General features: G+C 41.5%; 1 protein-coding gene across 1 annotated transcript in view; it reads right to left on the bottom strand.

Moving 5' to 3' along the window:
• Window positions 1-12,642, bottom strand: part of PHF2 (PHD finger protein 2) — a 128,784-nt gene that overhangs the window by 42,904 nt on the left and 73,238 nt on the right. The window contains exons 3-5 of the mRNA XM_083602946.1: window positions 12,054-12,168; window positions 8,236-8,396; window positions 646-787 (exon numbers count right to left, since the gene is read on the bottom strand). Coding sequence (XP_083459072.1) covers window positions 646-787; window positions 8,236-8,396; window positions 12,054-12,168 — 418 coding nt within the window. The remainder of the gene's footprint in view (window positions 1-645; window positions 788-8,235; window positions 8,397-12,053; window positions 12,169-12,642) is intronic.

The raw sequence follows: 12,642 nt of genomic DNA, 5'->3' as shown, positions 1-12,642 counted from the left end.
ATACTACAAAAGAAATGATCTTGCAATTATCTTTCAGCCTTTCTATAATCTGCATTAATTATCACTCCTTTCTCTTGTCCAATAAGATGGAATTCTCTTCTAAAACAACCATTGTTTATTTTATTTTTGCCAGAGCTCATCATTTTCTCTGTTTATAAAGGAGCATTCTCCTGCCCCGTAATAATCTTTTTATGTCTATGTAGATTGCCCAGAAGTCCTACAAGAAAAAAGAGGTTTAAATTACATGGTTCAGCAAATCATATATTCATTAATCACCCACAAACATTGCCCACAGAAAAAAAATTCAGCAAACTGAAACACAGTTGAATAATGCGTCTGGAAGCAATTTCGTAATCTGTAGAGGAAGGCCAAACCATTGATTCAATCATTACATAAAACATAGGTGGATTACTGAGGAATTGTCTTTGTTAATGCTCTAGAAAAAATAATGCTAAATATGCTGAGGAATATTCAGAATCTGTGCAGTAAGGCAGGGATGAGAAACGGTGACCCTTCAAATCCTGTTCGACTACATCTGTCATCCCCCCCTGACCATTTATTATGCTGGTTGAGGCTGAAGGAATTGAAGTCCAGCAACACACCTGCCCATCCCAGGAACAAGGCAAGCCTGTCGTTCTATCTTACCTTGTATCTGAAAATTCCAAGTTAATTACATTGAGGACTCTTTTTCTGTTAGTGCTGTAATAGTAATCGACAAATTCCTTTAGCTTCATCTTGCAGTCCTTCTGTTTGGTGACATCGGTGACATCAACACTCCTTTCTGGTCCTGAAAGGGAAAAAAACACCAAGGAAAATGAGAATGTTAAACTGGAGCCAATATGAGTTGTGGGCCAAGGTGGAACTCAAAGGGCATGGTGGGTTGTCACCACAGGGTGTGCCTGAGGAGAAAATGGTTCATACCGTCTTTCTGTGAAACTGTGCTGATAAATAGATAGATAGATAGAGATAGATAGATAGATAGATAGATAGATAGATGATAAATAGCTAGAGAGATAGAGAGCTAGATAGAGATGATGATAGATAGATAGATAGATAGGTGATAGATAGATAGATGATAGATAGATAGATATAGATATAGACAAACAGAAAGCTTGTGAGCCACTCCAAGTTTGTTATTTATTTATTTAAATAAATATCTATAAGCCAAACTTTTGTACAAAAATACAAGGCAATGCACACCACGCAAAAACTACAACAATAAAAACATCAGTCTAAACCTCCACTGGTTAAAAGAAAACTCACCGCCGATGGAGAGAGAGAGGTTTCAGAAAGAGACAGATCTGACATTAGTTAAGAAGGTAAAATACTTGGGGGTGAATATGACAGCTAAGAATGCAAATTTATTTAAAGATAATTATGAGAAATGTTGGTCAGAAGTGAAGAAAGATTTAGAGATCTGGTCGAATTTGAAGCTTTCCTTGCTGGGTCGGATTGCTGTCATTAAGATGAATGTATTGCCGAGAATGTTGTTTTTGTTTCAATCATTACAAATCATTGATAAGATGGACTGTTTCAAGAGGTGGCAAAGAGATATTTCTAGATTTGTCTGGCAGGGCAAAAAGCCCAGAATAAAATTTAAGATACTTACTGATGCTAAAAACAGAGGGGGGTTTGCCCTGCCGGACTTCAAACTTTATTATGAATCAGCAGCTTTTTGCTGGTTGAAGGAATGGCTACTTCTTGAGAACACTGACATCTTAGATCTTGAAGGTTACGATAATGTATTTGGGTGGCATGCATATTTGTGGTATGGCAAGGTTAAAGCGCATAAAGCATTTAAAAACCATATTGTCAGGAAAGCACTATTTAATGTCTGGACAAGATATAAAGATTTTCTAGAAAATAAAACCCCAAGGTGGTTATCACCTATGGAAGCGAAAGCTATGAAAAAACTTAACATGGAGGCAAAATGGCCAAAGTATTGTGAAATCTTGGAACAGGAAGGTGACAAGCTGAAATTGCAGAGTTATGACAAGCTCAAAGGGAAGGTGCGAGATTGGTTACATTATTTTCAAATAAGAGAGGTCTATAATCAAGATAAGAAAATTGGCTTTCAGGTGGAAAAATCAAAGTTGGAAACAGAACTGTTAGAACCCAATGCTAAGATATTATCAAGAATGTATAATCTGCTGTTAAAATGGAATACTGAGGAAGAAACGGTAAAATCTGCTATGATTAAATGGGCACAAGATATAGGACATAACATTATGTTTGCTGACTGGGAACAGTTGTGGACCACTGGGATCAAATTTACGGCATGTAATGCCTTAAGAGAGAATATTATGAAAATGATGTATAGGTGGTACATGACCCCAGTCAAGCTTGCAAAAATCTACCATTTGCCTGAGAATAAATGTTGGAAATGTAATGAAATTGAAGGTACATTCTTTCACCTTTGGTGGACATGTCCGAAGATTAAGGCTTTCTGGGAAATGATTTATAATGAAATGAAAAAGGTGCTTAAATGCACATTTGTGAAGAAACCAGAGGCCTTTCTCCTAGGCATAGTTGGCCAATTGGTGCCAAAGAAGGACAGAACCTTCTTTATGTATGCTACAGCAGCAGCAAGAATACTTATTGCGAAGCATTGGAAGATGCAAGATCTACCCACCTTGGAAGAATGGCAGATGCAAGTAATTGACTATATGGAGATGGCCGAGATGACTGGCAGAATCCGAGACCAGGGAGAAGAGTTGGTGGAAGAAGATTGGAGGAAATTTAAAATTTATTTACAGAAGCACTGTAAAATGTATGAATGTGGATGATATTGAAATAAAAAGAAGAAGTTCTAGTAACAAGAGATAAAAATTGGAAACTATAAATTTGGGAGGAAAAATATTTAAGGACAAAGTAGTACGATATGAATTTGCTGAGCTAACTGTTAAAGAGGGATACAAAAAAGAGAGGTGTGAGGAAGTCAGGAAAACAAGTTAATCAAAGATGAATAACTAGAAAAGAGTGATTTGTGTTTGCTTTATGTTATTTATGTTATTTGTGGTGTGTTGATTGTTCTTTTCTTTTCTGTGAAAGATTGCATTGTTGTGTTTTTTATTTTTGTGTGTGTTTATTGTATTATGTCTGGATGTATCTTTTTATTGTTAAACCTAATAAAATATTATTATAAAATAAATAAATAAATAAAAGAAAACTCACATTTCCAAGGCCTGGCTAAATAACATTGTTTTCAAATGACATCTCTAAAGGAAGACAAGGATGATTCCTGCTGAGCCTTCAGTGGCAGGGCCTGCCACACTAAAGGCTTGGCCCCTAGTAACCTCGGGGGTATGGGGAACCACAATAAGTGCCCTATCGGAAGATCTCAGTGATCAAGATGGAACATCAGGGATCCAACGGTCCTTAAGGTACCTTGGACCCAAGCTGCTTGGTGCTTTGTGAACTAACACACAAGAACCTTAAACCTGACCTGGTAGCAAATTGGCAGACGGTGCAGATCTCAGAAGAGCAATAACATGTTTCCAATAGCCTGCTCCTGTGAGCAGTCTGGCCACAACATTCTGCACTAGCTGCATTTTCCAGATCAGATACAAAGATGCTACATAAAGTGTGTTACAATAATCAAGTCTTGAGGTTATCAGCACACGAACTACTGAGGTCAGGCTATTTCATGCCAGCTAGAGCAAGTAGAAAGCATTCCTAGTCATGGAAGTCATTTGGGTGGTCTATTCCAGGCACGGTCAACTCCCAAGAGACTGCAATCTACTCCCAGTATAAAAAAACTGGCAATGATCTACCCACTATCATTGCCAAGAGTTGTTGAGTTTTTTGGGGGAAGAATTGACCAGAGTTGTTTAGGGGATCAATAAGGAGCTTCATACCATGAGCCACAACAAACACCCCCACAATCGACCAGTAGATCACGAACCACCTATTGGACAGAGATGGAACACATAGTACCTCCAGACTGCCGGCCTGTTCTTTTAGAGATAGTACAACATCTCTTGCACCGTGGCCAGTGTTAAAAGGCTGCAAACTGCTCTACAGAAAATGTTCAGAAAGTGATCCTTGGTAAAATTTCTCTAGTCTATTTATTTTTCTTAAAATTCCCAAGTTGAAATTTAAGCCACATCCAAGGATGAAATGCATACAAGCTTTCACCTTTAAAGTGAAAACACTGCTGAGGTATATCAGTGCATCTGCATATACGATCCCCTCCTGCAAAGCACTGCTGCAAGGGAAAAAATACATCTACAAGGCAGCTGTACCCACTGAGGTATCACAAAGTATTCTCCAAAATTGAAGCTGTCTGGACAGCTGTCTGTCTGCTTTAGCTCTTCAGTGTTCATTTGCTGAAATCATACGTATTGTCACATCATGGAAGTCCTTTGTAGCACAAGATGTTGCGATGTTGTCAATATTTCCCCTGATGCCTCGGGATAAGGCCTGAACAGGCCTAGAAGTTGCGTTGCTTGCTATATTTACCCCATGCTTGTAGAGTTTAATATGAATCTGTGTATTCAGCATTTATTCAGGGGAAAATAGCAGAATGTCAACATGGCAGGTAAAGTAAGAAAAACAGCACACTAACAGGGAGGATCAATGCCTGAAAATGCCAGGTGGTTATCTTGCGTAGATAAGACGAGAGTTTGGCACACACACTGTTGCTTTCATTTTAAAGCCAAGGGGATATCTACAGTGAAACTCCCCTTTCTCCAGGAATGCTACAGGAGCATGACCCATATGCCAGTCAGCCTTGTCGGCACAGTGCAACACTATATAAGAAGAAGCCAAGGAGTTTGTGAAAGGAACACACTTCTATACAGCTACACATCCTGACACTCGGATGCAGAACTGGGAGGGAAGAACCCAGAGCCAACAGAGATGCTTCCCACTGGTGACCTTAAGTCTGAAGGGATGAAAGCAGTAGGATCTTGCCCAGTGGCGTAGCGTGGGTTGTCAGCACCCGGGGCAAGGCAAGTAATTTGCGCCCCCTAACCCGTGGATTTGCGCCCCCTAACCCATGGATTTGCCCTAACCCCAGATGTTGCGCCCGGTGCGGCCGGCCCCCCCTGCACCCCCCACGCTACGCCACTGATCTTGCCTGATAGATTAATAGCCAAGCATAAGGCTAAGTTAGGCACTGTGCACTGTTTCATGCCTTGTGCTTTATAGAAACCAGGTGCAGGAATTAGACTTCCTGCAGGCTAGCTTTGCTTGGCATCTCATGAGCTATGATTGGGCACAACTGGTGGGCTGGAGTATGTAGCTTTACCCCACTGGTCTTTATGTTTCTTGCTCTACTAACCTGTATGCATATCTGCAAATGGAATCCAATTCAGCTAATTGGGCTGTGTTTACGCTTATTGCGCAATTTATGCTTGGATATGCTTTATGCAGTCCAGTCCTGTGCTTTATGGTCAGAAACAGGCTAGCCATGTGCATTGTATGCTGATTTGTACTGTACAGGAATAAAGTGAGGAGCCTTCCTCCCCAAAGTGTGCTTGTCACCTCTGAATCACAAAGAACAGCTGCCCTTGGGCAGAACACCATACTATCTCTAGGCCAACTGATTGAGAAAAGGCTTCAATCTAGGATATTACTGATCATTCAGGAAGGAATGGCATTATTTGTCTCTTTTACTTGTTTTCCCACCAGCGTTTTAGTTATACACTTGGATTTTCAAATGTATTTTTTTTTCTTTTTAAAAATGCCTTGTTTGATCCATACAACCTTTTACATCACATCTTCTGCTTTCAAAGTATTCAAAATAATTTATAAATAAGCAGGGGATGGAGACACATAAAACTGTAAGAAGTCATTATCCAACAGATTCTAGTACAGTGGTACCTCGGGTTAAGAACTTAATTCGTTCTGGACATCCATTCTTAACCTGAAACTGTTCTTAACCTGAAGCACCACTTTAGCTAATGGGGCCTCCTGCTGCTGCCATGCCACCGGAGCATGATTTCTGTTCTCATCCTGAAGCAAAGTTCTTAACCCGAGGTACTATTTCTGGGTTAGCGGAGTCTGTAACCTGAAGCGTATGTAACCTGAAGCGTATGTAACCCAAGGTACCACTGTACTGGCTTTTGAAAATAAATCTGTTCAATTCTTTACAGTCAAATGTGGCCAATAAAAACCACTTCAGTTCAACGTGGGACTATGTGGGACAATCAGGATGTGCAAAAAAACCATCTGCACAAGAGAAGGTGAACTTGGGATGGATGGCTAAGTTTGCCATGGGAAAACCAGGATTCACGTGTAGAACTTTACCCAGAAGCATCCTGTCTGCCATTTGTATTTCATAAATTACTCCCCCCCCCATTTGCTATCCTTGACCATATCAGCTCATTCTTCTAACAGCTGCATGTCCAGGGATTGGTCAGCAGTTGCAACTTCTCTCAGCACTGTGATAGGAAGAAGGTCTCCTGGAAACACACAGCTTTTAAATGCAGGGCACCTCCCTCTGGGGTTGGAAATGGGTCCAAGACAGTCATGGGAAACCTGTGGCCCCAGTTGTTGTGGACTCTCATCAGCCCCAACTGGACCAGCCAATAGTCCTGTATGTGGGAACTGTAGTCCAGCTACATCTGGAAGACCACAGGTAAGCAATGCTCTCATGGTCTAGGTGATCTAAAAGAATAGTGAAAAAACTAGATGCAAATAAAAGGTGTAGATGAGAAGAGGCAAATGGGTGTAGCCGGTCCTCATAAAGGGACATCAAAGCAGCAGCAGACCTGGGATATTAGCTCCGCCCAAGGCATGACGGAGAACAGCAACAACCGGGAAAAGATGGACACTACATTTTACAAGGACAGGAGGAAACATCATGGACAGAATAATTGTCACACACAGGAAGAACAAGGATATAGTTTGAGTGCCTCACCTGTAGTTTCATAAATCATTTAAAGTGTCAACACGAATAGAAGTTATTAATATTGCAGTTGTTGTATATGGGATTATTATTTTGACTGGAATGTAATTGAAATTAATCAGATTTTGGAACGCAGAAATAAAGAATATCATCAAACCATCAATTCTAGCATGTGGGGTCCACCTAAATTATATAATTTGTTATTTGAACAATTGGTACTAGTAACTGTATTATAATTTGGCATTGTTATAATGAAGCTATTATTGGACTGTAATCGAAAACTAATAAAAATTACTATATTTTTAAAAAGGTGACGGCAGATCTGTTTGTTGAAATGCAGGTGTGTTTGGATCACAATTTTTTAGAGAAAAAGTGGCACAGGTGTGAAGAAAATTCAACCCTTATCATACTCACTGCACACCTCCCAATAATCCTTCTCCCCAGGCGCAATTTAGATATTGGGCGTCAGCTGCGGTGGAAGGGAATGACAGCAAGGGAGAAGCTCTGAATAGAGGAAGATATTAGCAATCATGCTGGTCCACAAAGCAAAGATGGAAGCTGTTTCGCTCTTCTCCCAGTCTTGCTGCTGCTGTGCAACTAGGAGCTAAGTCGTGTGAATCTGGGCTCATGGTTTGTTTCTCTCAGACTAATCATGAGCAGTAAGCCTTGGCTACAGCTTGCTGTGTGCTTGGAGCCGCACAAACCACAAGCCTATCTTCACACACTAAGCCAAACTGGGCCCAAAGCACAGCAGCAGGACCAGTGGGGGTGGTGTAAAATGGCCACTATTCTTGCCCTGTGAACCAGCACACTTAGTTATTTATGCTAACCCATAGTTTGACGGTGTTCTGTGCATGCAACTTTACCTTTGCACCCTTCTCTTTATATAAGAATGGGCCAAATCCAAGTTAAGAGCGCAGCCATTAAGGACTGTCATTTGGGCCTGAAAGAGAAGATTGTGCAGCAAATGAGGCATGGGGGGAAACAGCAGCTACAGGGAGTAGGGGGAAGCAGTAAAGTTTGACTGAAGTTTGGGCTGAAGACTGATTAATGTGATCATATGGCTGGGAGGCAGAAAGGGCTGTAGCTCACAGATACAGCATCCAGGTTCAATCCATGGCACCTCCTGGGATAGCTTCCTGCCTGAAGCTCTGGAAGGCCACTGCCAGCCACTGTAGACAACACTGGGCTAGATGGAGCAACACTCTGACGCAGTATAAGGCAACTTCCTATGTTCCTGTGTTCAGAAGACTGGCCATCCAAGTCACTAGTGGTTTGTGAGGATGTTTACATGTTTTCCCAGACCGGAAAACTACCTGAAAGAGCCTCCCCTCAAAGTGCTCTCCGTGAAGTAGGCTCTGAACTCAAAAACAAATACGTACCAACATAGTTTTCAACATCACTAACATAAAACGTTGGTGCAGGTACAGATAAGCCCAAGCCGTCCTTCTTTGGGATGAGGATAGGTTCTGTGAATCCATTTTCTTCCAAATATTCAACCGTTAGTTGGCTTCCAGTCAGTTTTATTACCACGTCTTCAGCACTAAAACAAAACAAAAAGAAACAAAAGAAAGAATAATTCGAATATGAAAAGACTTTCACACCCAGTCCATATTTTCTTTTCTGTTATTACTGATGAAGCAGGCTGCAGATCAATGTATGGTTCTCCTTGTTAAGACACCACTGGTCTATGAGCCTCTCTAAGTCTTGAGTAATTCAATCAAGCAGCCGGACAAATATGAAGAACTTTAAAAGAATGGTTTGTATTTCTGTTATGAGCACACCTAGTGATGCCACCAAAGTTTATTTCTAACTGTGGCATGAGATACAGGTTTCTCCCACTTGTAACATTGCTTAGCTGCATAATGATCAGTCCTCATTTCCCCAAAAAACTCTTCTCTGATTCAGAATGCAAACTAAGCTTTGGAGCATGTGCAAGGCAGCAAAGGGTCCTGGGATGTGTAGTTTTTCAGAGTGCCTGGACACTTGGTGCCTGATGCTTTGGAAATTGCATGTGTCAGGGTCCCTTGTGTCTAAGTTGCTGTTATTAGTATGCTTACTGGCTGAACATAGTCTTTGTCATCTGTGGTTCTGAAAAGCATCTGGGGGAAACAAGATATCTTAAAACACTGGGATACGGGTCTTCCCAGCAGACAAGATATTTAGTATTCATGTATTTTCTGGTACATATATAAAATGATATTTTTTTGGAAGCGTAGAGTAACAAATTATATTTGATTGCAAACATAACAGATCCTTGAATCTATAAAGAACCAAAAAGTTTTTAGGATAATGCATGGCTGCCCTCTTCTGTGCTTGCTTTGAACTACATCTCGTTTTCAGGACACCAGTGCCTTTCACGTGGCAGCCAATGAAGATGCAAACAAAAGTTTAAGAAACAGATGAGCAAGACCACCATGTTGGTGAAAGCAAATCCTCCATATTGGTCTCCTAGAGGCAGGGAATTTTTAAAAAATAGTTTCTTATTGCTTCAATTTTGAAGCGGAACTTCACACTAATGGTGGGTTTGTTAATTTAATTAGTGAACTTGTTTACCCTGGGTTTGCACTAAGTAATCCTGATGCTCTTTTCCTATTTCTTAGTCAACACTGATTAGAGAGGAGCCAGAGGTTCCTTCAGGGCAGGTTTTTCTTATCTGTCTAACAATACTGAGTATAAATCAGGAGTTTGCACTGTTGTCCCTATTTTCAAAAAGGGGAAAAGAGAGGACCCAAATAATTACCGCCCAGTCAGTCTGACATCAATACCAGGGAAGATTCTGGAGCAGATCATTAAGCAAACAGTCTGTGAGCACCTAGAAAGGAATGCTGTGATCACCAATAGTCAGCATGGATTTCTGAAAAATAAGTCATGTCAGACTAACCTGATCTAGTTTTTTGACAGAATTACAAGCCTGGTAGATGAAGGGAACGCAGTGGATGTAGCCTACCTTGATTTCAGCAAGGCATTTGACAAGGTGCCCCATGATATTCTTGTAAAGAAGCTGGTAAAATGCGGTCTTGACTATGCTACCACTCAGTGGATTTGTAACTGGCTGACTGACCGAACCCAAAGGGTGCTCATCAATGGTTCCTCTTCATCCTGGAGAAGAGTGACTAGTGGGGTGCCACAGGGTTCTGTCTTGGGCCCGGTCTTATTCAACATCTTTATCAACGACTTGGATGATGGACTCAAGGGCATCCTGATCAAATTTGCAGATGACACCAAACTGGGAGGGGTGGCTAACACCCCAGAGGACAGGATCACACTTCAAAATGACCTTGACAGATTAGAGAACTGGGCCAAAACAAACAAGATGAATTTTAACGGGGAGAAATGTAAAGTATTGCACTTGGGCAAAAAAAGAGAGAGGCACAAATACAAGATGGGTGACACCTGGCTTGAGAGCAGTACATGTGAAAAGGATCTAGGAGTCTTGGTTGACCACAAACTTGACATGAGCCAACAGTGTGACGCGGTAGCTAAAAAAGCCAATGCAATTCTGGGCTGCATCAATAGGAGTATAGCATCTAGATCAAGGGAAGTAATAGTGCCACTGTATTCTGCTCTGGTCAGACCTCACCTGGAGTACTGTGTCCAGTTCTGGGCACCACAGTTCAAGAAGGACACTGACAAACTGGAACGTGTCCAGAGGAGGGCAACCAAAATGGTCAAAGGCCTGGAAACGATGCCTTATGAGGAACGGCTAAGGGAGCTGGGCAAGTTTAGCCTGGAGAAGAGGAGGTTAAGGGGTGATATGATAGCCATGTTCAAATATATAAAAGGATGTCACATAGAGGAGGGAGAAAGGTTGTTTTCTGCTGCTCCAGAGAAGCGGACACGGAGCAATGGATCCAAACTACAAGAAACAAGATTCCACCTAAACATTAGGAAGAACTTCCTGACAGTAAGAGCTGTTCAACAGTGGAATTTGCTGCCAAGGAGTGCGGTGGAGTCTCCTTCTTTGGAGGTCTTTAAGCAGAGGCTTGACAACCATATGTCAGGAGTGCTCTGATGGTGTTTCCTGCTTGGCAGGGGGTTGGACTTGATGGGCCTTGTGGTCTCTTCCAACTCTATGATTCTATGATTCTATGAATCTATCATTTAATATCCCCATTTTAAAGCTGTTTTGCCATACATTGATTCGAAGATACTTCTGTCCCCTTCATGGGTTACCCTTGTGAAGGGGCCTCCACACACTGAAGGGACTGCATTCCCAATGCCATGTGTGCCTTCCCTATACAGTCATACCTTGGAAGTCGAATGGAATCCATTCTGGAAGTCTGTTCAACTTCCAAAATGTTCTAAAACCAAAGCGTGGCTTCCGATTGGTTGCAGGAAGCTCCAGCAGCCAATCAGAAGCCACAGAAGCCCTGTGCTGTCATACCTTGGTTTTCGAACAGCCTAGTTCTCAAACGTTTTGGCTCCCGAATGCCAAAAACCTGGAGGTAAGTGTTCTGGTTTTCAAACGTTCTTTGGAAACCAAACGTCCAACAGGGCTTCTGCAGCTTCCGAATGAGTGCAGGAAGCTCCTGTGGCCAATCGGAAGCTGCGCCTTGGTTTTCAAATGGTTCCAGGAGTTGGACGGACTCCCAGAATGGATTAAGTTCAACAACCAAGGTACCACTGTACCTGTACTGAATAAAACTTACCTGTAAGCAAGCAAAAGTTTGGGCTTGGACATCGCTGGATAATCATAGTTAGTATGGTATTAAGTGGAGACACCATAATAGTCCCATTGGTGATAGCATAAAAAATATCTTAATAATAAGACAAACTGCAATTTTAATTCTGCTTGAAGCTTACTGCCGAATTACAGTAGCCTCTAGTATGGAAGCAACCCATGTTTTACACATTTTGTTCTGCCCACAGCCTATACTGCTTCCACTAATTGCCGTGGATCAATTCCAGATATTATGAAGCATGGTGGATACAAATCAGGCAAATGTTGCAGACTTCACAGTCTTGAATTCTTCAACAAGTAGGGTGAAAATTTGGGTGAAGGGCTTGTAGATTTCAATGTGTCTCTGCAAGATATCATGCAGAGAGCAATTAGCTCAAGGTCTCTTGGATTATTGCCCACATAAATCTACAGAGGAAAACATGTTGGAGGGAAAAGAATCACCTTCTAAGCACATTTTTTTTCCAGAGTATGGTCTGCTGATAATAGCCCAAACATTGGCACCATTTAGCAACTTACCTGGGGAATGTTCGACTTCGAAGTTCCTTGATAAATACCTGACTCCCATTCTGAACAGGTTTGACTTCTGTAGTTTGACCAGTGTCATGTTTGTGCCAATTTCTTTTCTTTTTCACTGCAAGAGACAGACATTGACAGGATTATGTATAGCTGAGGAGGGAGAAAATAATCAATTTGTCATTGACTTCAGACAAACAACGTGACAATAATCTCTTTGAAGACACAACAGTGACTTTGACATAAGGGGACAAGAGACTGTGCTTTATTCCAAGGAGAAATCTAACAATTGTTTTCTCATTTGCCTCCAGACATTAACACTCAGGGCTATATGTCGCATATTGAACTCTGTTCATTTGGTAACGGTAAGCAGAAGAAGATACAAAGATAACCATAGAGCTATAGCTTCCATGTGTAAACTCCAGACAGAATTCAGACCTGGACTGTACCATCTTAGGACATGGGGACTGGGTGGGGGTTGCAAGGTTAAATACAGTGGTACCTCGGGTTAAGTACTTAATTCGTTCCAGAGGTCCGTTCTTAACCTGAAACTGTTCTTAACCTGAAGCACTGCTTTAGCTAATGGGGCCTC

The sequence above is a fragment of the Podarcis filfolensis genome, assembly GCF_964270895.1.
Source record: "Podarcis filfolensis genome assembly, chromosome: 2".
Classification (NCBI taxonomy): domain Eukaryota; kingdom Metazoa; phylum Chordata; class Lepidosauria; order Squamata; family Lacertidae; genus Podarcis; species Podarcis filfolensis.
The sequence above is the reverse complement of the archived record's forward strand: the minus strand, read 5'-3'. Positions and strand labels throughout refer to the sequence as shown.